We start from the raw sequence: 25156 nt of genomic DNA, 5'->3' as shown, positions 1-25156 counted from the left end.
TCTCAAATTTTTCTGGGTCCATAATGATAGCTCTAGTTTATTTACTTTTACTTCTTTACACCATTTCATTATTAAAGAGTCATTAATTTTCCTAATAATACTTAGTTTTTCAATTTTTTGTCATTCTAATTAATGCTACACTGAATATTTTTGTACGTTTCCTTTTTACAAGTGACTGAGTCTCTGTGGGACAGCTACTCTCAAATTTTGAGGGACCCCCCACCCCCAAAAGCTCACCTTAGAAAATTTAAAAATATACCAGCTCACACTCCATTTGCTGGTAGTGATGTCATCACATGTAATCTAGCCTCTGGAAAACTCCACTGTAGATTAATGAGAGCATGAAAATTAACAAAGGTAAATAACCTGCTGGTTTTATTATGGAATTAGTTTTTCTCTTGAAACTCCCTTGAAAGGGTCTTGGCAATGTTCAAGTTGCCCCAGGCTATATCCTAAGAACTGATTCTCTTGGGAACATACCACACACTGCAAATGCTAGGTTTTAGTCAACACATTTTCAGAGTTTACTTAAAACTGTCCAGTTGCTTTCCAAAATAACTGTCCCCACTTAAACTTATCCTGAAATGTGTAGTAGTTTTTATTGTTCCCTATCCTTATCAACAATTTGCATTCTCAGAATTTTTCATTTTGACCAATCTAATATTGACACTTGAGTCAGTCCTTTACTCTCTTGCAAGCTCAGATGCACATAGGGATCTTCCTGGCAGCAGGCATGTCAGGTTGTCTCTTCTGCCACATTCTTCCTATAGTCAGAAGTCCCACTGAAAAGTTTAAGAGAGAGAATTGATGTGGTCAGTTTTTGAGTTCTAGATAGGTCCATGTTAAAGGGAGATTAGAAGTCAAGAATGGAAGGACGCCTGGGTGGCTCAGTCCATTAAGCGTCCAACTCTTGATCTCAGCTCAGGTCTTGATCTCAAGGTTGTGAGTTCAAGCCCAGCATTGGCCTCCACACTGGGAGTGGAGTCTTAAAAAAAAAAAAAAAAAAAAGCCAACACTAGAGCTAGGATGGCCAGTAAGAACCTGTTGCTATAATCTAGGGGAAAGCAAATGGGGCCCTCAATCAAAGCAATGGTAATTGAGATGGAGAGAAATTTGAGAAATATTTAGAAGTTAAAATTAGCAAACCAAAGGGACATCTGACTGGCTCAGTCAGTAAAACATATGATTCTTAATCTCAGGGTCATGAGTTCAAGCCCCACCTTGAACACAGAGCTTACTTACAAAAAAAAAAAAACCAGCAGACCATGATAGTTGTTGGAATGGGAGACTGATAAAAGCCAAGAATCAGTGATTCCCAGGTTTCCAACTTAGGTTCCTGCATAGCTGGTATCACTAATCACTAACAAAGAGATGGAGGGTACAGGAACATATGTGGAGGAAAGTAATAGTTTGAGCCATGATATGTTTAAGGTGTCTAGCAGATTTTCAAGTCAGAATGATACATATGAGTTAAGAAGCAAGAGAAGTAGCAAATTTCAAGTGAGAAGGAATGATGAGTATCAAACATAGAAATGTCCAGCAAAACAAGGGTTGAGAAGCGCCTCCTTAATGTCGCTATTAGGAGATCATTGGTTTATTAATAACCATCATGGTAAAGTTGACCCAGATGAAAGCAGAAGAAACACAAACCAAGTACCAGAATCCTCAGGTAAGAAAGTATATTGAATATTTATTGGTAGCTGATAAGATGGGTATAGGAAAAGAGGTATGTTCATAATGAAGAAACCAGGGAGTGTTTATCATGTGTAAGACATTTCATAAATGAGTACTGAACACTGAAGTCTTACCTCGTGTATGTTACTAAGCAGCACTGTCACAGTAACATTACTGTGTATAAGTCATTTATTTTACTCTTGTGAAGAAAATTTATGTTGGTTTATAATATAAGTCAATAACTGATGCCGCTTAGTATTTACATAGAGGCAAATGCAAAGGCCTCTTAGAACAATAAAAATGCTTCAGAAATTTAGCAGAACAAGAGAGCATTCTTTTCCCTTCCTCCCTCTCTCCCTCCCTCCTTCCCTCTCCCCTTCCCTCCCCCTTTCCCTTCCTCCCTCTTTCTGTACCACCTTCCTTTTAGCTTCCCTTTTCTCTCCCCCCACCTAACTGATGAATAAAAAAGATAAAAAGCATATTTGGAAAATAATGGTGACATGTCAAAAATAATTTGTTTCTTATTTATCTCCTCTCAGATACTGCCAGTAAGAAACCCTTGCCACCCCTTCCCCAGCCTGCTCCCCCATAAGTTGGAAGCAGATGATTTGCTCTCCTGAAAGAGCAGCAAATCCGTTGCCCGGGTGATATCTCATTACTAAGGCAACCAATTTGGTGCATCAGTGTGAATCCCAATTTTAAAATGTAATTATGCCAAGATATGTACATATGCTTGAGACTTGCTTAAAAGGAATCTGTTCCCCTTTGGAAGGAAAACATTTCCTATGTTAGGTGAAAGAAAGGGTGAAATATTGCTTTTATTCTTTGCTAGCTTAAATACACCTTTCAACTGAGCTCCCCTGCTATGCTTAGTAAAAGAGCTTGCATTGGTTTTCTTCTCACTTTTTTTTTAACTTGAGATGTTCCCTTTCCAAGACACTTCTCTCTTGAGACCTGTCACTCATAACCCAGCAGCTGTTGTCTCCATGACAACACTTTCTGGCCCCTATAGGTGGTGGTAGAAAAAAAAAAGGAAGGGGAAAAAAACCCTTGGCTCCATTTTTCATTGCACTTTTTCTTTTTTAATTGCTGGAAGCTCAAGAGATTGATTCTTTGTAAGGAATTAATTAGTGAAGGGGAAGTTAACTGTGAATAGATGTTTACATTAAATTACAAAACTTCTGAACAATTCAGTGAGGATTGCTGCCCCAGACCCAAATGAAAGATCTTACAGATAGGATGTGTTCAACCCAGAGAAAAACTGTATCACCCAGGTAGCCAGAGACTTGCACAGCCAAGCCAAACAAAACCATTAAATCATGGCTGAGCAATTAATTTTTCTTCCTCCTCAACAAAAATTATTTAGAAATAAAACCTATTTAAGTGCTGGAAGTATTTACTTTAATTTCTAACCTTATTAAATAATGAAATCCCTGCAGCTCACGCAGTTTCTTGTTCACTGCTGCTGCCAGGAATCTCCCAGCTCAGATTTGAGTTGGGGGTTTCAAGTGTGACTGTGTCCCTTCCCACCCACACCCCTGCCCCGTTGCCTTGCTGTCCTTTTATCCTTACTTGGGTGACTCCATTGTCTGTGTAATTTTTACTGTAAACACCCCCTGATTCTTTTGGAAATAATTGGGTAACAAATATTAGAGACAGCAATGAAAATATTTTATTGTAATGGGCATTTACTGCTTAGTGACAGCATTGATATTCTTCTCCCCCCAAGACAATTTTTAAAACTGACTTTTAAAGACTTTTCTAAATTACATAATTTTGCTACATACTTCATTAAGCTGAGATACTTAATGGATGATAAAATATATCTTATATAGCAAGTTAAGTATATAATGAAATACATGTGGGTTAAGTGTGAGGGCTGCAGAGTCAAGGTTTATTTTACTCCTTTCCTTACTAGCGCAAAGGTATATAACTGCTACCAAGAAATCCAAGTGTATCAGTAATTATTCATATTCTTTATCATGGCACATTTTAACACAGCCCTCTTGGACAATTAAGTTTTGCTAACCAAAAAACAGTTTATGAAATATTCAACATGTTCTGGGAAATGTGTCATTACTTATTGTCTATATTTAGAACATTAATTTTTCTCATTATGGGGAAACTTTAAACTCTATTTTTTAAAAATTTCAGCAGGTGCAGAATATAAATACCTTTAATATAGACAAAAGGCCCTTCCAAAAAATTTAAATACATACACCATTAAGAAATTGAGCTGAAAATAGGGGTGATCAGTTCCCTGAAAAAAAAAAAAAAAAGAAGAAGAAGAAGAAAGAAAGAAAGAAAAATGGCCATCATTGTTTAACCTGTCATCTGATTCAAGGTTTTTTTAAAAAATCATACTCATTGTTGCTAAGGATATGTGTACTATTGGCAGAAGAGTAAATTGGTGATAACTTTCTGGAGGGTAGTTTAGCGATGTGTTTCCAAAAAGTATTTAAAATCAGTTTGCTTCTAGTCTAGCAGTTACACTTCTAGAAATTTTGACTAGGGAAATTCTCTTTTTTAAAAAATATTTTTATTTTATTTATTTTAGAGAGCGTGCTCGGGGGTGGGGGCAGAGGGAGAGAGAGAAGGAAAGAAGCAGACTGCGCTGAGCGTGGAGCCTCAAGACCCTGAGATCATGACCTGAACCAAAATCCAGAGTCGGACACTTCACTGAACCACCTGGGTGCCCCTTAACTAAGGAGATTCTTAAGAATTTATGTAAAAACTTAGTTGGAAGAATTTTCAACATGTCTTATGAAAGTGGAAAATAATGGGAAAAAAGGTCAGGAAATTAGTTATATGATTGATGGTATGTCCATGCAATAGAAAACTAAGCAGCCATAACAATGAAAATGTAAAAAAATTAATAACATCAAAAGTGTTTACAATAAATGTTAAGGGAAAATAGATGTCTCAGAAGACGCTCAGTATGATTCCTGTTTAGCCACATTGTTAATTCTAGAAATATCAACACCCCCCCCCCAACCATACACACACCCATTATATACTCTGAGGAGGAACTAATGAGGCATTCCATTTTGGGGCTTTATTCATTACTAAGGAAAATTTAGGGCCATTTATATTCAGTGGTTTTTGTCAGAAAAAATGTTGCCAAACATCGCTATCTGTTCAGACTCAGCACTACAATGAGAGTCTGTATTTTGAAGAAAATTTAATTTCAGACTAAGATCTTTAGTTGTCAGCTGTCCTGAGTTGGTTTTATTGTATTTGTGCAGATACAAACACTCACAGAAACCAAGTACTCAGAAAATATGTTGGTTCGGAGAACCAAAGACCCAAAGATTTGTAATTCAAGCCCAGGTTATAAAATACTTTATTCACAAGTTTGCTGTACTTTAAATGAACTATAAATAGAAACAGCATACAGCTATAATCACATTGATTTCTACTCCAAATTTTAATTAACAGTTTTTATTTTAAAGTAATACAAGTTAATTGCGAAAGGTAGAAAATTATTTAAAAAGAAGGACTTCTGTGTGATCTTCCAGGCATCTCTCCTTGACCCTCGTCTGTACAACGTATCTGTTTTAGTGATGTTCTTCTGTTCAAAAACCCTTCCATCACCTATAGAATCAAGATCAGACTCTATTCTAGAGTCTAGCTCCAACCACCTCCACCTTCCATGATACTACACCACTGCACAACTCCCATGCTGTCTTCGCGGACCTCCCCAACAGACCTTACTTTCCTCCTGTCTGCTTTCACATGTACTGTGGGCCGTGCCTTCAGTGCCCTTCTCCACTCCATCCTCATTAAAGCCCTCTTGGCTCTACCAGTCTAAATAAAGTCGTCTTCACTTCTTGCTCCAGAACCCATTTGTCACTTGGCCACGGCTCTGAGGCAATCACAGCAACGGGAGGCAGGAACTGGGGGCCTGCTGTTAGTTGTAGGTTTGTGGAAGCTTTAAGTCATCTCTTCCTTTTTCTGTACAGCAGTAGGGTTGGAGATGGGCACATCTATCACAGTCAGGTATGAAGTGTATTATGAGTAATTTGCTACTAATAATAAGTTATTGAAGATAATTATTTTATGAATAGGAGCTGATTCAAGGTTATTTCTATAAGATTTATACTTGCTTCTGTGAGTGAGTGAGAAAATCACATGAGGGATTGTACAACCCCTGGGTGTGTGTTGCACATGTGAACATCCTGCCTAAGATATACCATGGCAAGCCAGGGCAGAGAACTTCTCAGCTAGATGATTTATAAGAAAGCTCAAAAATTCCCATTGAATACTGTAATTTTGATAGGCTGTAGATCATCTGTTAATTTTGCGCGTTTGTCTTATCTCCTCGAGTAGATTGTCCTTTGTCCTTACATTTGTTCAAATTTTACCCAGGGCCCCCAACATAATGTCCTGTACACCGTAGCACTGGGTGGTGTTTGTCACTAGCATAATTACATTATCATCACTCAATTCTAGGTGCTTCAGGATTTATAAAGTTTCCTAGTAGTTAGGTTCTATATGAAAACAGAGATATTTATTAATACCTAAGATCTAGTCATGTGCACTTAAATGAGATAACTGCATAATACCGAGCAGTGTAATTAATTAGTAGTCATAAGAGGTACTCCTGACCGGGAAAACTACTTTACATTTTAACTCTGCTGCCAGAGCTGAAGAATATCGCTTCTGTGTAATTCCTAGGCTCCACTATTGCCTCACCAGCAGATACTTGTTGGCTTCAGTCAACCATAAGGCACTCAGGTTCCATCCCCAGCTTCAGCACTTACAGGAGGATGCTCTTGGGCCTTTCTGAGCTTCAGTCTCATCATCTACAAAAGGAAAATAACATGGTACCCACATTAGAGTGTGCTTATGAGTACTGAGTTAATATATTCAGCATACTTTCAACAGTGCCTAGCACATCATAGATACTATGTGTTCACTATTCTTATTAACATGGATGTTATTAATACTAATGTTAGTAGTAGTATTGGTTTGGGTATGTATCAATTAACTATTACCACACACCACTGTATTAACATCCTAGCACTGCTATAAAAAATTATCACAGACTCTTAGTGGCTTAAAAACACATTTATTCTCTTACAGTTCCAGAAGCCAGAAATCTGAGATTAGTATCACTGGGTCCAAATCAAGGTGTTGCCACGGCTGTGCCCTCTCTGGTGGTCATGGGGGACAATATTCTATTATTTGCCTCTTCCAGCACCTGATAGCTGCCAGCATTCCATGGCTTGTGGCTCCAACCTCTGCATCCACTATCACAATACCTCCTCCTCTTCTATCTTTAGCTCTCCTACTGACTTCTTATAAAGATATATGTGATCACATTTAGGATCCAATAGATAATCTAGGAAATCTATGTATTTCGAGATCCTTAATCAAATCATTGAAGTTCTTTTTTGCCATATGAGGTGATATTTACAGGTTCCAGGATTTAGGAGGTAGAAATCTTTTCAGGGTCCATTTTTCAGCCTGCCACATCATCCTAAAACTCAGTGAATGTAGGAGTCAGAATTTGTTTCTTCCTCATGCATTTGGGGCTTGGCTGGCCATTCTTGGCTTATCCCATTTCAGGCTGTGGGTTTAGTGTAGATTGGCTCCAACTGTCACTCATTTTTCTGAAGTTGGTAGATCTCTGAGGCCTGTTCTTCTCATGGCAATGGCCTGACCACAAAGCTGACCACACAAGGACATTTCAAGCTGTTCAGGTCACAGGGATTTATATCCCATTAACCAAAGCATGCGATATCAATGGGATGACCCATGTATGTCAAGGGGGAAGGAATCAATATTTGCTGTAATAACAGCCTAGCACGCTGTTCTTTGTAGGTGACAGTAATTTACAACTAATTAGTAATATACTTATTTGGGGAGAGAGAATAAAATCCAGGATTAAAAGCAAAGTTATTTAGTAATAAGACCGTTTTCTATAGTTCTTTGATAGTTAAGGAGCTATATTTGTTGTGGCCTTACTCTGGTCAAATAAATACATTCCTGTATATGATGATCCTAAAGAACTTGTCCTTAGGGATTTTTTATTTAGGTGGTAAACTCCTAGACATGGAAACCCTAAGACTCTGCTGGAGTCTCTTTGCTATAGTGTAGTGATTCAGTAGGTTCCATGGAGATAATGAAAATGAAGCAAAGATTTTCTGCCCCTTTGGAAGAATAGAATATTTGCTGGATAGCCTCTCAAAAAGAAGTGAACTAGAGCATACCCATCAGCTACTGAGTTAAAGCCAAAGCTATAGTAATTATAGTATCTTCTCACGTCATCTTTGTCCAGTGGGCTTGAATCTTCTAAGTAATCCAACCATGAGTTGGTTCTTTATGCATTAATTGGAATCTGATATTTGTTAATTTGAAAACCAGTATATGATATTTGTATATTTGAATTTAATAGAATTTCCAAGTCTAGGGTTTTTTTTTTTTTTTTTTGGTCTTTCCTCTCATTCCAGTAATAAAGGAATCATTATTCTCACAGGTCTAGTGAGAAAAGAAATAATACAAGATAGAGTTTATGGACTCTTAGTCTTGCTGACCTCGAGAGAGAATAAGGATGTACCGCATCATATTTTCCTTAGTCACTTGATAAAATGCAATAACACTGAGGTGTTGACTTCTGTCAGAAAGAGAAAAATAAGACAAAGGGGGAATTTTTCATGAAAAATCTTGTAACTGGAATGAACAGGGAAATAGGAACTTAATTTAGAACACCCGCATTTTCATAGCTATAACGGAGCCAACTGATTGAAGATATAGATCTTATATTTTCAGTGAAATTCTTTTAATGTGAAAAGAATATGGAATATTCACTGAGAACCATACTTTTCCATGCATTGGGTTACTCACTGGCAAATTGGCAAGTTTCTTAGGTTGATGCTTATTCACACTAGACTGCTAGACTGCTCTAGAACCATTGCTTCGCCCATCAACAGGGATTTTGAAATTCCACATGGACTCAAGAACTGCCCAGCAACTGCTGTGTATCTCTTCCTTGAACATTTCATAATTTGCCTGGCACGTCTTCACAGTTATGCACCAGAATAAGCTCTTTCCTTTAAGTGAGCCTGTTTAACCCTAAGGTAACTAAGCTTTTCTTGGATATAAAACACCTCTGGGGCCTTTATGACAAAGAAGCAAGTCTTTTTTTAAACTTACAAAAAAAGATATTTAGTTTATTCGCCAGATTGCTAATTACTCACTAGAAAAGCTGCGATGAATATAATAGAAATAGTCCATGTCCTCACAGAGCATACATTCTAATTGAAGAAGAGTAGCTTAAAAAAAAAAAAAAGGTAAGTCAGCAAATAATTACTGATTGGGTACAGCTGTGAAGGAAAGGGAGGCAGTAATGCAGAGTGCAAGAGAAACACGTTTCCAATAGGCTGGTCAGAGAAGACCTTGCTGTAGCTGTGACATAAAGCTGAGAGCAGGGATCCCTGGTGGCGCAGCGGTTTGGTGCCTGCCTTTGGCCCAGGGCGCGATCCTGGAGACCCGGGATCGAATCCCACGTCGGGCTCCCGGTGCATGGAGCCTGCTTCTCCCTCTGCCTGTGTCTCTGCCTCTCTCTCTCTCTCTCTCTCTCTCTGTGACTATCATAAATAAATAAATAAATAAATAAATAAATAAATAAATAAATAGCTGAGAGCAAACGGTTGAGAAGAATGTGCTCCTAGGAAGAGTGTGGGGAGGGAAGGTTCAAGCAGAGGGAGATACATATGTAGGGAGGCTGCAGCAAGAGAAGGCTTAAACATCTGGAGAGCACTTGAAACAGCATCCCTATGGTACCTGTGCTGCTCTCACTTTTTGTCGCTGGCACACATCCATTTCTTCAACGTTTAGTGCAGCAGGGTTTATGTCTGTGCAAGTTTTCAGCCTGAATTTAGGTTTGGGTTCTCTGGAAGGATGCCTACAGGGCAACTATAGAAGAGTCCATGAAATATTGATCACAAGCCAGTGGAGATGAATGGGATGGGGAGGAGGAGGAGGTAGATTTTGATGATCCTAAAATATTTCCAAGGTTCACATACAGAAAGAGCCATTAGGCAGTCTCAATGCTGGTGCTCATCTGAAAAGCAGCCTGATTTGTTCTCTGCATTCAAGATATGTGTGCTCTGACTTTGCATGAAACTACTGATTTCTCATCCTTGATCCAGTATATACCTTTTTCACTACACTTGATGCCTTTTGCTGTTAAGTAATATGTGTGTGCACGCGCGTGTGTGTGCGCGCCTGATTACTTCTCATTGACTTTTTATACCACTGTTCCAGAGGAAACATCGTCATACAGATTTCCAGTATTAACTATTCTTAGTACTTGCCCAGGTAGGAACTAACTTAGTTTCAATCCACTCCTACCAATTTGATCCCAATAAAACATTTCTCCTGTGTCATCCTTGGCTGTAGCTGGTAATTCATTTGTATTGCAAAGAATCCAAAGCTTCAGTGAACATTCCACACGTCTTTAATTGTGGATAATCTACTGGAATAGACACAACGTCCTGACATTCGTGAAGTGACTGTGAGATAAAGTCTCTCTTCCACTTGTGATTGAGTCCCCTCCCCTACCCCCCCGCCCAAAGAGCTTACATTTTAACAAAACAAAATCATTTTATGGTCATATACTTGATTTTGAAGTAGAGAAGGCCTTTCTAAGTACCCTAGCAGCATAAAGACAGCAATTGATAAGGATCCCTACATAAACATGCAAAACTGCTGTTTCTAAAAAAAAAAAAAAAAAAAAAAAAAAAAAAAAGCAAAGAAAAAGACCACATTGTTTCACAATGTGTTCCATTGTATAAAAGAGAAAGAAAGAGGGAGAGGAAAATAAAACAGAAGAAAGTGCAGTTCAAACCGGCAGGTAATGTGTCACAGGGATTTAAGGACAAGCCTCTTCTCTGCCTTCTCTTGGCATATCTTCCATCTCAGTGTGGCTCCCCCTTGTGGCTGCAGAATGACCACTAACAATCTCAGCCACCACACTCTTCTTCTCTGTGATCAAGGGGAGTCACTCTCAAGAGTCCTTGAATGTTTTCTCAGAAAAGTGAGAAATTTCCTTCCTCAGAACCACATGCCAAAATTCTTCTCATGTTTTATTGGCCTGAACCAATAACCGTGGCCAGGAGATGATAAAAAGTAAAATGCTAAGAAATCTTTGGAAATGTAATAAAAGGTTGACTTATTTCACATATAAAAAGCCCTTACAAATTGTTATGTAAAATCATAAATACATGATGAGTAAAAAAGGAATGAAGAGATATTTCACAAAAAATTCAAATAGCTGGTGAATTTGTAAAAAGTTCAATAGTCATAAAGTACTTTCATCATAGCAACAACATATTATCTATTTTCTTGATTCTTTTTAACTATTCACATGGTAGAGTTTGGAAATGGGAACTTTAATGTGTGGCAGCTGAAAACAACAGCAATTCTGCTTTTAGAACTTTGTCATAAATCATTTATGTGAGTGAATTTAGGTACCAACTTCTGGATAGCAGTATACCATGAAGAGTATCAGAAGATCACTGGCATGTTGGGATGAAAAACACCAATGACAAAAGGACGATCCTTTTAATTATAAATAGCTCATTTAAGTCAATGAAAATGAAAATAGAAAATGAATAGAAATGCACAGTTCACAAAAAAGAATTACAAATGACTGATAAAAATATAAACTTATTTTTATAATAGATTCTAGAGAAGTTAGTTGAAAAATTATGTCAACATTCCGATTGACATCCACTTTAAATCTGTTGTGACTTGCTTGGTATATAGCTAAGAAACCTCACTTTTCAAATATTGTATTACAAAACATTTCTTGGGAAAGAAAGAGGAGATTTTAGATTTACAAGTATGAGATTATGTTTCTAGAGGATTTTTAGTAATAAAGACAGTTACAACTATATGTGCAAATGTAAAACCTCAACATCACTGAGCCAATCTAGCATTTTACTTAACTAGATCTTTCTCTAAACAGTAACATTTCTTTCTGTATCACCACAACGTTATTCTAGTTTGAGCTACTTATTAATTTGATCACATGCATTTCCCACTATTATGATAAATCATGAACTCAATGCCATTTTTTTTGTAACTGAGTTATGACCAGTAATGGCCTTAGTTCTTTAATCCTCTTAGGTTCAACTTGTGTAAACCTGAACTGTCAAAAAAGTGTCCTTACTAAGTATACATTTTCTTATCTTGCCATTCCCCTTACACTAACTATAATCTAAGACAGGATAATGAAAAGAGGAAGCATATTTGATGTTTACTCAATGTAATCCAAGGGACCTTGTCCAGAGTATTCCCTTCCCCCAAGAAATGTCCTCACCTGGTATCACTGTCCCAGGATCGTGGTAACTGATGACATGCTGGGACACGGGGGTACATTGAGCAGCACTGGTCTAACAGATCCCTATTAGCACCATCTTCCGTTGCCTACAACCAAAGCTAGGCTCCTAGCAGAGCTATGAACATTGATTGCATTCCTCGGAGAAGCAGAGATCATAGGTCTGGAAAATCATTGTTCTTTTAAGATACCTATTTTTAATGGATGTCAAGTGTCTAACACAAAGCCTGGCACATGATAGTGAAATAATGTTTTCTCTCCCTTCCCTTAAGAGTAGTCATCAGAGGAAAATCAAAGATTGTGGCTGTTAGTTGCATGTGTACTTTGGATTGGAAAGAACCTTTAAAATAACATCTTTAAATTTTTGCTCATTATCAGAAACTGTTTAATAGAATCCTAGGGCTTGCTTTTTTAAAAAATATTTATTTATTTATTTATTTATTTATTTATTTATTCATTCATTCATTCATTCATTCATTCATTCATAGAGAGCGAAGAGAGAGAGACAGAGACACAGGCAGAGGGAGAAGCAGGCTCCATGCAGGAAGCCCGACATGGGGCTCGATCCTGGGTCTCCAGGATGACACCCCGGGCTGCAGGCGGCGCTAAACCGCTGCGCCACCAGGACTGCCCCTAGGGCTTGCTTTTTATAAGTTATCTAATGCAACATCCTGCTTTTTAGGTGAAGAACCTGAAGCCTGCAAAATTCGATGGCATAATTCCCCCAATAGTGCAAGGGGAATGCTGGTCTCTCCCTCTAGGGCAGGATTCTTTCTACTCCACCCCGATTGTGCTAGCCAAGGAGCTGTCCCTCTGGGCAGTGCTGGACTTGAAGCAGCCTCACTGTGGCTGCGGATTCCAGCTTTGTTACATGAGTGGATCTTACTTTTTAAGGGATTAGTTGTAGTTGTTTTCCAGATATCTCAGAGGCATTTTGGTTTTTCTAGGATATCATGGGTATTCCTCTTTTTCCTCCATATTCCCTACAAACACTACATGTGTAGTAGCAATTTCGGAAATTCTTGTAGAATGAGCCAACGCTCAAAATAATGTTTATGCCAAAGTGGCATATTTTGGGATGGCAAATCTTGACCCCCTTCCAAATGAGTGACTAAACTGCATACAAAGGATTCTGTATTCAAATATGTTTTTTAACTTCTGTTGAACAAAGTTAAAATAGGTTTGTTTACATGAAACTTTTCAGAGCTTTTAATATGGTAAATATGCATCATGAATCTCCCAAAAGGAATTGCAATATGCAGCTTTCCCAAACTTAACTGAAAATGGAGCCTCTTTTTCAGAGAGCATTTCAAAGGCCTTGTGTCCCCGAATTCGCTTTTGGAACTCAATAGAAAAGAATGTTAGGATGCACCTTTGGCAGATTCTTTCAAATATCAAATGTTATTATTTGAACTTATGCATGATCCAGAGAACCATTCAAAATTGAGATCATTTGCAAGCATCTGAAAGCAAAAGTGTACTGGGTTATTTTTTTAAGGAGTTCTGCATGTTTCAGATGCTAGACATAAAGGAAGAAAAGTCAGGACATTTGTTATATAAGGTAAAAGCCCAACTTGTACCCCGACCAGGTGGCAAGCCACCTCAGTATTAGACGGAGGTAGACATGGGGGTGGAAAAGGCAGTACATGTTTTCAGACAAAGCTGAAACATCCTTAAGATGCCTCTTTGGGTCTGCTCACATGCCTACATACTTGACCCAAACCCTACAGTTCTATGTCAAAAAGTAGTTTTGAGATAGTCTTGACCTCAGAGATTTTGAAGGTGAGTTACCAATTTTGTACATTCTCTTTCAAGGAAACAAAACTAAACCAAAGAGAGCAGTCTCTTCAGTACAGTGCCACTCAGTGTTTACCTTTGAACAAGGTTAAATCCTGAAAGGCTTATCAGAATTATTTAACCTGTTAGCTGGAGTAATTTTATTTTTAATTATCTTCAAAATAATCCCATTTTGGGTTTTGATCAAGTTAATATTTTAGTTGAAGAGGAATTACCGGGAATATTTTACATCTTTGAGTCTTTCTTTAACCCCTAAAAGAGGCCAAATCTTCACTAATTAATTATAAAATATCCCAAATAGGATGGAACCATCATATTCTACAGTACTCCCCCCTTATGCACAGGGGATGGATCTCACGACCCCCAACAGATGCCTAAAACCACAGATGGTCCTGAACCCTATAGGTACTTGTTTTTTCTCACATGTACATACCTATGATAAAGTTTAACTTATAAAAGGTCAGTAAGAGAGTAACAGCTGTAATTAATAATAGAAAAATTATGGGGCAGCCTGGGTGGCTCAGTGGTTTAGCGCCACCTTCAGCCCAGGGCATGATCCTGGGGACCCAGGATCAAGTCCCACATCGGGCTCTACGCATGGAGCCTGCTTCTCCCTCTGCCTCTCTCTCTCTCTCTCTCTCTCTCTCTCTCTCTCTCATGAATAAATAAATAAAATTAAAAAAAAATAATAGAAAAATTGCAACAATTTACTATAAAAGTTTTGTGACTATGGACTCTCTCTTTTTCAAAATAACAAATTGTGCTGTACTCACCCCTTTCCTTGCAATGATGTGAGATGGTAAGATGCGCACATGAGGGGAATGATGTAGGCATTGTGACATAATGTTACTTACTTACGACCTTCTGATGAAATCTGGGGAGGATCATCTGCTTTCAGACCATGGTTGACTGTGGGTAACTGAAAACACAGAAAACAAACAATGGGTAAGGAGGGGACTACTGTAATTCAATGAGGGTATGTGGCTAGATTTTATGGATTTTACAGTTCAGAGTTCAGCCTGTTACCTAAATAAATTCTTGTCTACCGCAACTCTTAAAACAACCAGAAACTGTCAGAACTCTGCCAGAGTAACTATCTGGGGAATTTAAATTTAGAAACAGGAAAGATGCTTCTCCCAGAAGCTGTCCCTCGCCTTAGAGGGCCTGGGAAGCTGAATTGCTGCAGGGTTCTGGTTGTGGAAACCAAGAGAATCTCCATTCAGAGCACCAGGAGCTGTTTGAGCATGAGACAGAAGGGGTCCAACACCCATGATAACTAAAAAACAAAAACAGAAAAAACACAGAGAACTAGAAAAAAAAAGAAGGAAAGCTGACCCGTGTTTCTTTCTGAAACTAAACTGAAGATTCACGTAATTGACCTACTTCTTATTAGAGCATAACCTAGAATCCTACATCTTTTGCCAAATGAATCTTGTACTTTAATGACAGCCAGATGTTGCTTTGAAATGCCTGACCACTGAGGAAGTATGCACCAGAGGAAAACATGGTAGAATTAAGATGGCATTATAAAAACATCTGGTTAAACATGACAGATTGTGTTTATATCCACTCCCTCTCAAAACCCCTAAATGAGCAGTAAGGGATAAAAATGGGAGAAACCCACAAGGACAAATAGAACCATAGGAACAACAACAGCAGACAAGAAGCATCAACAGAATTTTGGAAATTAAGTGGATGTGTGGTTAGTCCCCCAAGCAGGTGGAGAAAGCTGACATCTGAGTGCCTGCAGAGAAGGCAGACAGGCAAGCCAGTTTGCCCGACTGCTGGGCTATAGAAAACTCAGGAGTGGGAAGGACCAGGTCCCTCTGGAGGTAGGAGCGAGGGAGAGAACTGAAGGAGGTTGGTTAACAGTCTGTATAAGGAGCAAAACAAAGGTCTCCTCCCAGACCTCACAAAGGCACTTCACTACCTCAGCCTTGTTCTGGTAGAAGACAAGAAACTTACTCTGAAGAAATACAACCAGAGAAACTCTGGGCTTTGGAGGACACCAAGCACAGTGGTGGAGAGGGGTTAGGCGCCATACTGAAATCTAGGAAAGGAAGTGAAAATCTGGATACTAAAGATAACCCTCAATGCCCCTTTACTCAGAATTTTGCTAGCAAAGAGGGAAAACACTGATGTTCTGGGGTTTTCCACAGATGGGGAACTCACCTAATTACCCTATGAAATGAAGTCCCCCCATTCCTAAAGCACATACACAGAGCTTTCGAGTGGCATTCAGTAATAGATGGCCAAGGATCCCAGAACATTCAAGGAAGGCCTCTAGCACAAAAGGTCAAGACCAAGACAAATGGAAGTAGAGGAGATTTAGAAGGAACATACAACCCAGGGAGAATTGTAAAAAGTAAAATCATTATTCATAACCTCAGAGAGGAAAGATGAGACGTTGCTTCTCTTAAACAAGAGTAATGTGCTCTTAAAAAGAAATATTTGGGGGCACCTGGGTGGCTCGGTCAGTTAAGCATCTGACTTCGACTCAGGTCATGATCTCAGGATCCTGGGATGGAGTCCCACGTCGGGCTACCATTCAGCAAGGAGTCTGTTTCTCCCTCTTCTTCTCCCTCTGCCCCTCCCCTGAGTCATACACTCACTCTCTCTCAAATAAAAATCTTTTAAATAAAGAAAAGAAAAATTTAGAGAACAAGGATGAGTCTTGAAAATGGAAAACACGACAGCCACAATGAAAGACTTAGTATCAGGCTTGAAAGATGAAGGTGAAAACATTCATTCTATTCAGCAGATACTCTGGAGTGGCCACTATGTTCTGAGCATTGTTCTAGTCAGTGGAGTTTCATCAGTGAGTAAAAGAGACAAAGAGCCCTTGGCCTGGTGGAGCTGAAATGCCAGTGGGAGGAGAGGGTAACCAACACAGTAACATGTGAGTTACATGCTGTATTGTAGTGTCAAATGCTAGAGGCAAGAGAAAAGACAGAGCCTGGTAAGGAGAACAGACAGTGCCAGGTAGGGAGACAAGTTGAATTTTAAATGGGATGGTCAGGGCCAGTCTCATTGGGAAGATGACCACTGAGCAGGGACACAGAGAGAAAGTGAAGAAGTTGGCCATGCGATATCTGGAGGGAGATCATTCTAGGAAAAGGGAGTAGGGGAGGGAGGTAACTGCCCCAGAGAACTTGGGCCCATGTAGGTTAGTGCGAGGGGTCTGGGGGTCACTCAGGGAAATGGAGAGTGGTGGCAAAGTTTCAGGAAGAAAAGTGTCATGATCTGATTTTGGCCTTCAAAGGATCACTCTGACTGTTAGCAGAATTGACTACAGGGGGTAAAGGTACACAAGAGAGGAATTGGACTGTCTCAACAGCAAGGGTGTATACACTATTCTTGAATGGTCTTTCTCTGTACCTCGGCTGGTCCCTCTGAGCTGGCCTCTCTGTTTGCCTCTGTTCTCTCTTCTATCTGAGAAAAGACTTACAGGCCCTCTCTGTCAGTCTGACACCTGCTTTATAGCTTCTGCTTAACTTTCCCTCCCAGATCCCATTGTGTCACCTTCAGCCTTCAACTTCCACTCTCTTGCATCATATCCTAAAACACATAGGTTGGTTCCTCTTTTAAAGTTAATATTGTGTTAACAAGGACCTTTGGCTTCTTTATTTTTGTTGAGCCTCTCTGACATATGCATATAAGTATTAAACATTTGCTGTTGAATATAACATTTAATTTTCTGTTGTCTGACATCCTATCATCAGGCAGATTCCTCTGCAGACACTTTATATGATTCTTGAAAACCCCAACTAAGCCAGTTTAAACAAAGAGGGAAGTGGAAAAATCTGTCTTATACCTTAAATTTCAACCTGCAGATCTTTCGTGGGAAAATCAACAACCCTCCCCTACACAGACTCACCAACTTGTGGGAGCATATCTGTTTAAACCAAATATGCTTAGATTCTAAGGAAAAATACATGAATAATTTTTTGCATGCAGTCATTTTTCTCTGTAATTCTTCAGTGCTACTTTTTGTTAAAGTAAAGCCTAAGGGACTTCTGACAAAGCTGACAATGTAACCGCAGGCTCACAAAAATTCCTTTCCCCCAAATTTGCTGAAATTAACAAAAATGTAAATATGACCAAGAACATGCCACAAAGCCTGAAACGAGAAAAAAAAAATCCCAGCTTCATACTGTAAACTAAGAAGTGTCACCCAGAAAAAGAAAAATTGGACCAAATTGAATGAAGGAGCTAAAAAAATCAATATATTCTTCAAGGAGAAGAATGGAACATGGAGAAGTTACAAGGAGGGAATTCTGAAAAGTCTCATTGCTTTTGATGGAGTTGGCATTAACTATAAATGTATGCCAGAAGGAAGGCCTAGAATACCCCATTCCTCCCCTTCCATTAAGAAGACATTTTCCTTCAGGCAAGAAGAGTCAAAAAGGTTTAGCATGTCTCCTGCCTCTGATATACCAATAAGTGGGCAAGGAGTAGGGGATGCATCTGCAAGGAATAATATTAAAGCCGAACCAAGAAAAAGCTCCACAAGGTATGGAAAAAAGAATATCTGTCCTCAACCAAGCCCAAAGAATACAAGGCACCCCAGACTCAGTGAAGCAAACTTCTGGTGCATTTCTTTACTATTAAGAAGGGAGCATGGTGGTAGCTACCTAAGGCCCCAGCTTAGTTGGTTAAGTGTCTGACCCATGATTTCAGCTCAGGTTATGATCTCAGGGTCATGAGATCAAGCCCCACATCAGGCTCTGTGCTCAGCACAGGGTCTGCTTGAGAGTCTCTCTCTCTCTCTCTGCCCCTTCCCTATTCCCTATCAAATAGATAAATAAGTCTTTTTAAAAAAAGAGTCCAGGACACATGGACACGTGACTGAGAAAAAAAAAATCTGCCTATTCAGAGGCACCTGGGTGGCTCAGTCAGTTAAGCATCCAACTCTTGATTTTGGCTCAGGTCATGATTTCAGGGTCATGACATCAAACCCCAATTCGAGCTCCCTGCTCAATGGGGAGTCTTTGTCTCCCTCTCCCTCTGTCTCTCTCTCTCTCTCTCTCTTTTCTTTCTTTCTTTCTCTCTCCCCCTCCAAAATAAACAAAGTTTTTTTTTTTTTTTTAATCTACACATAAGGGCATCTGGGTGGCTCAGTCGGTTGAGCATTGGACTCTTCATTTGGCTCAGGTCATGATCTCAGGGTTGTGAAATCAAGCCCACATTGGGCTCTGTGGTTCAACAGGGAGTCTGCTTGAGATTCTCTTCCTCTCCCTCTGCCCTTCTCTACCCCCGCCCACGTGCATGTGCACTCTCTCTCGCTCTCTCTCAAATAAATACACATTTTAAAAAAAATGTTAACCCTAAAAACTGCCCCTTATGCTTTTTCCCCAAAATTACTGAAAAATTAAACCAATACCATTTTAATAAGAAATTCTGTGAACACTCCTTTAAAATTAAGGATTGATTTTCTATACAGGTGTGGCTCCAGGGAGTCTTAATTTCCTTCCTCTTAAAAAAGTAGAAAAGCAACAAACAGTATGAAACTTGAAAAATGTGTTCTGTTTAAGAAATTGAATCACAGACTTCCACCCTGTAATTGTATTCTTTTGGTTTTTCAAGATGCTAAAGAAGGGACCTTTATTTTAGCACTTGGGTGGAGGCGTAACAAAGCCATCTGCATGATGGATTTGGCGACAGGGAAGAGAGCCATTTTGGCTAAAAAGGGTTTCTGTACTGACGCCACATGCAGAAACAAGTTTTCATTGCCTCATGGTCTTTATATATTCTGTTTGTACGTGAGCTCTAGGTTCCCATCACAAATTGCTCATATGTCACGTTTCCCTCACATATCATAGTTTTCCTTGACTCATTAGTTCCTCTTTGGGGTCCCTAGGTGATGACCTCATGTATCCCATACAAACAAATCTATCCTCATTGTGCAGCAGGTTGAAAAAAGCATGTGATGCCGATTTAGGAGTCTGCATCAAGAAACATCTAAAATGAGTAAATTAATTAATTGATTAAATAAAATGAGCGCATAAAAGAGGCATTGCACCAGTTTTTCTGAGAAATTGGTGGGCACAGGTGGGGATTTAAGAGAAAGTACAAGAACCCTGAGGGACTCTGGAGGACCCATACTGTGGGCTTTGAACTAGAGGTGGAAAATCTTGGTCCTTGGGAGGCCAGAGACAGGGAGGGAAGTTAATACCGACAACCTAAGAATTGGGCTGGTTATCTAAGTGACAGCAGTAAATATCAACTGGAACCATGGCGCTGTGTACAAGGGGTCTGTTGGAGAAAGCAGTGCAAGTAGTTTGGGATCTTGGAGATTTTATTTCTTTTTTTAATTTTTTTTTAAGATTTTATTTATTCATTCATGAGAGAGAGAGAGGGAGGCAGAGACAGATGGAGAAGCAGGCTCCATGCAAGGAGCCCGATGGCGGGACTCGATCCTGGGTCTCCAGGATCATGCCCTGGGCGGAAGGCAGGCGCTAAACCGCTGAGCCACCCAGGGATCCCAAGGATCTTGGAGATTTTAGTAGCAATAAGGAAGAGAAAGGGGTTTATGCTGGAAATCTTGTTGAAGAAAGATTAAGTTTTGGTGGTGGAGGACACATATAGGGGAAGAGCCAATAATGAAGTGAAGATTATGCCAAATCTCTTTTTACTTGAGAGATTGAAAAGTACAGGAATCTGGGCAAAGGATCCTGAAGGAAGAGTATAAGTATCTCTGACTTCACCATGCTTGGGTAAAGCTGGCGCAGAGACATTTATATATTGTCTGATTGATTTCTGAGCACTGAAAAAAATTTAAAGATTCATACACTATTAGTCATCTGTTTTACCCTTTCCCCAAGATTACATCTAATTTTGGGGGGAATTTACATAGCACCTGGAGAGCAGGGCTGCACAGACTGTGTATAATCAGTTTGTAAATCCAACATGATGGTACACTAGCAGCCAGTGATATAATTGTATAAAGCCAGGTTTCATTAGAGAACTGTAGATATCGATGGCTTTTGGTTCTGACTCATCTTGCTTCCTTTCAACATACTTAAAATATTTCTCCAGGGACATTTGCATTTTGGCTTTCTTCTCCTCATGACCATAAAGTTAAAACATGACTCTGCTTCCGAGTCAGCACACACCCCAGTGTGCATCAGGAGCAGCTAGACAGGGATCCCTGGGTGGCGCAGCGGTTTGGCGCCTGCCTTTGGCCCAGGGCGCGATCCTGGAGACCCGGGATCGAATCCCACATCGGGCTCCTGGTGCATGGAGCCTGCTTCTCCCTCTGCCTGTGTCTCTGCCTCTCTCTCTCTCTCTCTCTGTGACTATCATGAATAAATAAATAAAATCTTTAAAAAAAAAAAAAAAAAAAAGGAGCAGCTAGACAGCTGAAGTGAAATGACCAGCGTGACTCCTGGCGCCATCTGTTGGTGGCATGCAAAATCCACCTGATTTTGTTGACCATAGACAAGATCCCAAACTACCCCTACACCCCTTCACCCCGTCACCCCGCTCATAGTTTATAAGTGGAGGATCTTATACAATTAACTTAAAAGTCCCATACCATTGACTCAGCCAACAAGCAACACTTGTCTTTTTCCTTCTCTATTGTGAAGGTGTGGCGAGGCACCCTGGCCCGCATGCGGTACAAGAGAACCAAAGCAGCTCTGACAATTATCAGATACTACCGGCATTACAAGGTGAAATCCTACATTCAGGAGGTTGCCAGACGCTTCCATGGTGTCAAGACCATGAAGGACCACGGGAAGCACGTGAAGTGGCCAACCCCACCTAAAGTTCTTCGCCGTTTCGAGGAGGCCTTGCAGGCAATTTTTAATAGGTAAGAAAGAGCCAGTTGGGATGTGCTGCATCTGTTTCTGGTAGCACACTTAATGTATAAAGTCACAAGTCTGAGGCCATGATACTGGCTTAGCTGTTTGCCACTACGCATTTACCTCGTGGCTCCAGGTCTATAAATTTCACTCTCAAAACACATCTGTTTACTTCTCAAAACAATAGAACTGTGCTAAAGGAAGTGCATTCCTTTGGCACTTGACAGCAGTGTGCCACAAACCCTGGATCATGACATAGTTAAGATAAGCTATTAGCATGCTGTCTCTTTCTTTTATTAGCAAAAAATAACTATTAAAATCCCCACACGTAACTCAAACTGGAAAGTCTGTGAGTCTTTCTCACAATGCTTTTCTATCCTGGTTATGAAATATACCAAGGAGTTTATTAAACATACCGAAGCCCAAGTCTCCAGAAAGTCCTATTTAACAGAACTGGGGAGTGGAGCCCAAACAAAGGTCCTTCCTAAAGTTTCCCGCATGATTTTTTTTTAAGGATTTATTTATTTTAGAGAGAAGGAGAGAGAAATAGAGAGCATGAGCAGGAGGGGGAAAGGGAAAGGGGGAGAGCATCTCAAGCAGACTCCACAGTGTAGCGCTCCATCTCATGACCCCAAGATCACAACCTGAAACCAAAACCAAGAGTCGGATGCTTAACTGACTTAACTGCCATCCAGGCGCCCCCTAGATGATTCTAAAGTGTGAGGGGGGAAATAGTTTTAGAGCAACCATTTATTTTTACATAAATAAATAAATACCCATTTAAAATCTGGTATGTTTCCAGCTACTCTTCGTTTTTTATCAACTGCCCCGATGAGTCTGAGTTTGTAGTTATTCACGGCCTCTTAGCTCTCATTATTCACACTTGTTTGATACTAGTGTGCACCAGATTAATTCAGCTGTGTCTTAGATACAGCCATCTAGTCACATAAAGTAAGCTAATGGTTCTCAGATGTGGTCATTTGGCATTGTGGTATTCCACAAAGAACACTATGAAATAATTGGCATACTGAATGTAAAAGAACTAATTTATAATTCTGTGCTAAATCAGATTTTATCTTCCTTTAGAGTTAGCTCTGTATAGTTGGTGGCAAATATCAAAAGGTAAAGAAAAATGCATAGGAAGAAAATTCTTTACTATGTATCCCATTTGCTTTTTGTAAAAAAAAAAAAAAAAGAAATGGTATCTCATAAAAAGAAAAACTCAAACAATAAAGAATTATTGAAAGCAAAATTACCTCAGTTTTCAGATCTAATACTATAAATGTTTGTTGTAAATCCTGGCAGGCTTTTAATGCACAAGTAAGTGTTTTTCATGAATGGTGTCTGTAACCTGAATTTTAACTTAACTTAAAAAGTAATTAAGCTATGCATAAATACATGTGTACTGTTTTTTTTAAAGAGAATTAATGTAGAAATACATAGGATATAAAACTGAAATCCTCCACACCTCCTCCTCTCCCCCATTTTATACCCTTCCCCTAAGATAATCGCTCTTAACAATTAGTTTGTATCCTTCTATGTCTGTGTCTGTGCATTTACAAGCACACACCCACATATAAGAGACAGCATGATATAGTGGTTAAGAACACAAATCCTGGAGCTGGGGCTTATATTCTAATCTCTGCTGCTGCCTAATTGTATAATCTTGGGCAAATTAGATAATCCGTGCCTCAGTTACCATATCTACAAAAGTGCCATAATAGTAGTACCTGCTCATAGGGTTCTTGAAAAGATTATGAGTAAAATAATACACACACACACAGCATTTCAGATAGTGCCTGACACATAATAAACACTGTAGAAATGTTTGCTCATAATAAGAGTATGTATGCATACACAGTCACATATCTGGACTTTTTTCCCTTTTTTTTTTTTTTACACAAGCATGGTTATAGGATTACTTAAAAATCCATGTCTATAAAGAAAGATCTATGTGGTATTTTTAATGGCCACAAAGAACTATTGATTTTGTGTTGCACTGTGGCTTATACAGTCTTCTTTTTAGATTGCGATGGTTTTATATATAGCCTAGAATTCATTAATTTTTGCAAAATTTAATTTATTCATTCAGCAAATATTTACTCAAGGCCAACTATGTCATGGGCACTGTCCTAGATTCCAGGGATATGGTGACAAACAAGAAAGATATAAGACAGTCCCAAACAGCCTTCTCGGGGCTTTGAGTTAATGAGCATTTTGAAAAGCATGCATTGGCTCTGTTTGCTGACTTTGCAGACACATGTGGGTGCCCACACGCGCAACAAGCACACGCAGGATTCTGAATGAATCCTGCCAGTTGTGTTAATCTCATCCAAAGGCAACTTTTTCCGTTATGAGCCAGGTGATAAGTATCATAGGCTTTATGGGCTACATATGGTCTTTGTCACATACTTTGTTTTGCTCTGGTTTTGTCAAACATGTAAAAAAAAACTATTCTTAGCTTGTGAGCAGCACAAAACCAGGCCATGGGCTGAATTTGGCACAGACTGTGGTTTACCAACCCCTGATTTGTCACTGTATCCTACTTAATTTATTCTTCACTTTTTTGATCTGTGGACTGGACTACTGAGAGAAATGTGTTAAAAGACCCTGCTGTGGTTGTTGGCTTTTGTTTTTTGGGGGGTTTGTTTGTTTCTAAAATCTCAACGTGTGGCTAATCATGGTTAAGCTCACTCCTGTTCCTCACAGTAATTCTTTTTCATTCTGAGGAGCCTGGGAGCCTTACTCATGCTCAGCTTTGTCCTCCTTATCATATTGTTGAGGCTGGTGAACCATAAAAATGTTGGGGGCTATGGACCTTTGTAGATGGCAGTTTCCTTGATCAGAGTGAGAAGCCTGTGTGGTGCTGTCCATGGTTATATAGGTCAAGTCCCAGATGTCCTGTGTGCCTCTGTGCCCTGGAGTCAGTCAGATATGGACCTCATCCTGGGCCACAGTGGGTGTAAAGAAGGAGCAGATGGACTGGGCACTAAGGCTGAAAACAGACCAGCAGACAGAGAAAAGACTGCTCCCTCCCACCCCAGGAATAAAATTTGCGACCCAAGGGCTAATTTGGGGCAGCTGCTCAGCAAGCCACGTAGTGTTGTAGGATGTGCCTGTCACCTGTGACCACCAACTGCTCCTATCCTGTCATTCTTTCAGCGTCTTCTGGAATGACCTTAATATAATATAATCTGTATAATATAATTATAATTATATACTTATATATAATCTGTATAATATTAATGACCTTAATATAATCTGTCCCATTGGGTTGTCTGTTGGCCATAGAAAGCAGAGAGGAGGGTTCCACCATTAATCTGAGCCTTTACTTTTTACACGCTATTGTGTTTTTGAATCCTACCTCCTATGCTGTCTGCTACAACAGGGGTCCCCATCTCACCATGGGCAACCATTCTTTGTGCAGAGAGCTGGCACTTCTTCCTCTGTGAGATCCTTCACCACCTGCCCTGGCCACCAGCCCCAGCTGCTCAGGCCCAACGATTCTCCAGGCCATTTCTGCCGAAGGGGC

At 39.6% G+C, this 25156-nt stretch overlaps 1 protein-coding gene and 1 long non-coding RNA gene across 4 annotated transcripts in view; one reads left to right on the top strand and one right to left on the bottom strand.

The window, feature by feature from the left end:
• Positions 1 to 25156, top strand: part of MYO1D (myosin ID) — a 326058-nt gene that overhangs the window by 161147 nt on the left and 139755 nt on the right. For all 3 annotated transcript variants that reach the window (XM_077852148.1, XM_077852149.1, XM_077852150.1), the window contains exon 17: positions 21409 to 21632. In XM_077852148.1, the coding sequence (XP_077708274.1) occupies positions 21409 to 21632 (224 nt within the window). The remainder of the gene's footprint in view (positions 1 to 21408; positions 21633 to 25156) is intronic.
• On the bottom strand, positions 480 to 12180 carry LOC144285268 (uncharacterized). Its single transcript, XR_013353598.1, has 3 exons — positions 12005 to 12180; positions 6370 to 6479; positions 480 to 782 (listed from the first exon to the last, which is right to left on the bottom strand). It is a non-coding gene; the product is annotated as an uncharacterized LOC144285268 (long non-coding RNA).

This window comes from Canis aureus, chromosome 16, assembly GCF_053574225.1.
Source record: "Canis aureus isolate CA01 chromosome 16, VMU_Caureus_v.1.0, whole genome shotgun sequence".
Classification (NCBI taxonomy): domain Eukaryota; kingdom Metazoa; phylum Chordata; class Mammalia; order Carnivora; family Canidae; genus Canis; species Canis aureus.
The sequence above is the reverse complement of the archived record's forward strand: the minus strand, read 5'-3'. Positions and strand labels throughout refer to the sequence as shown.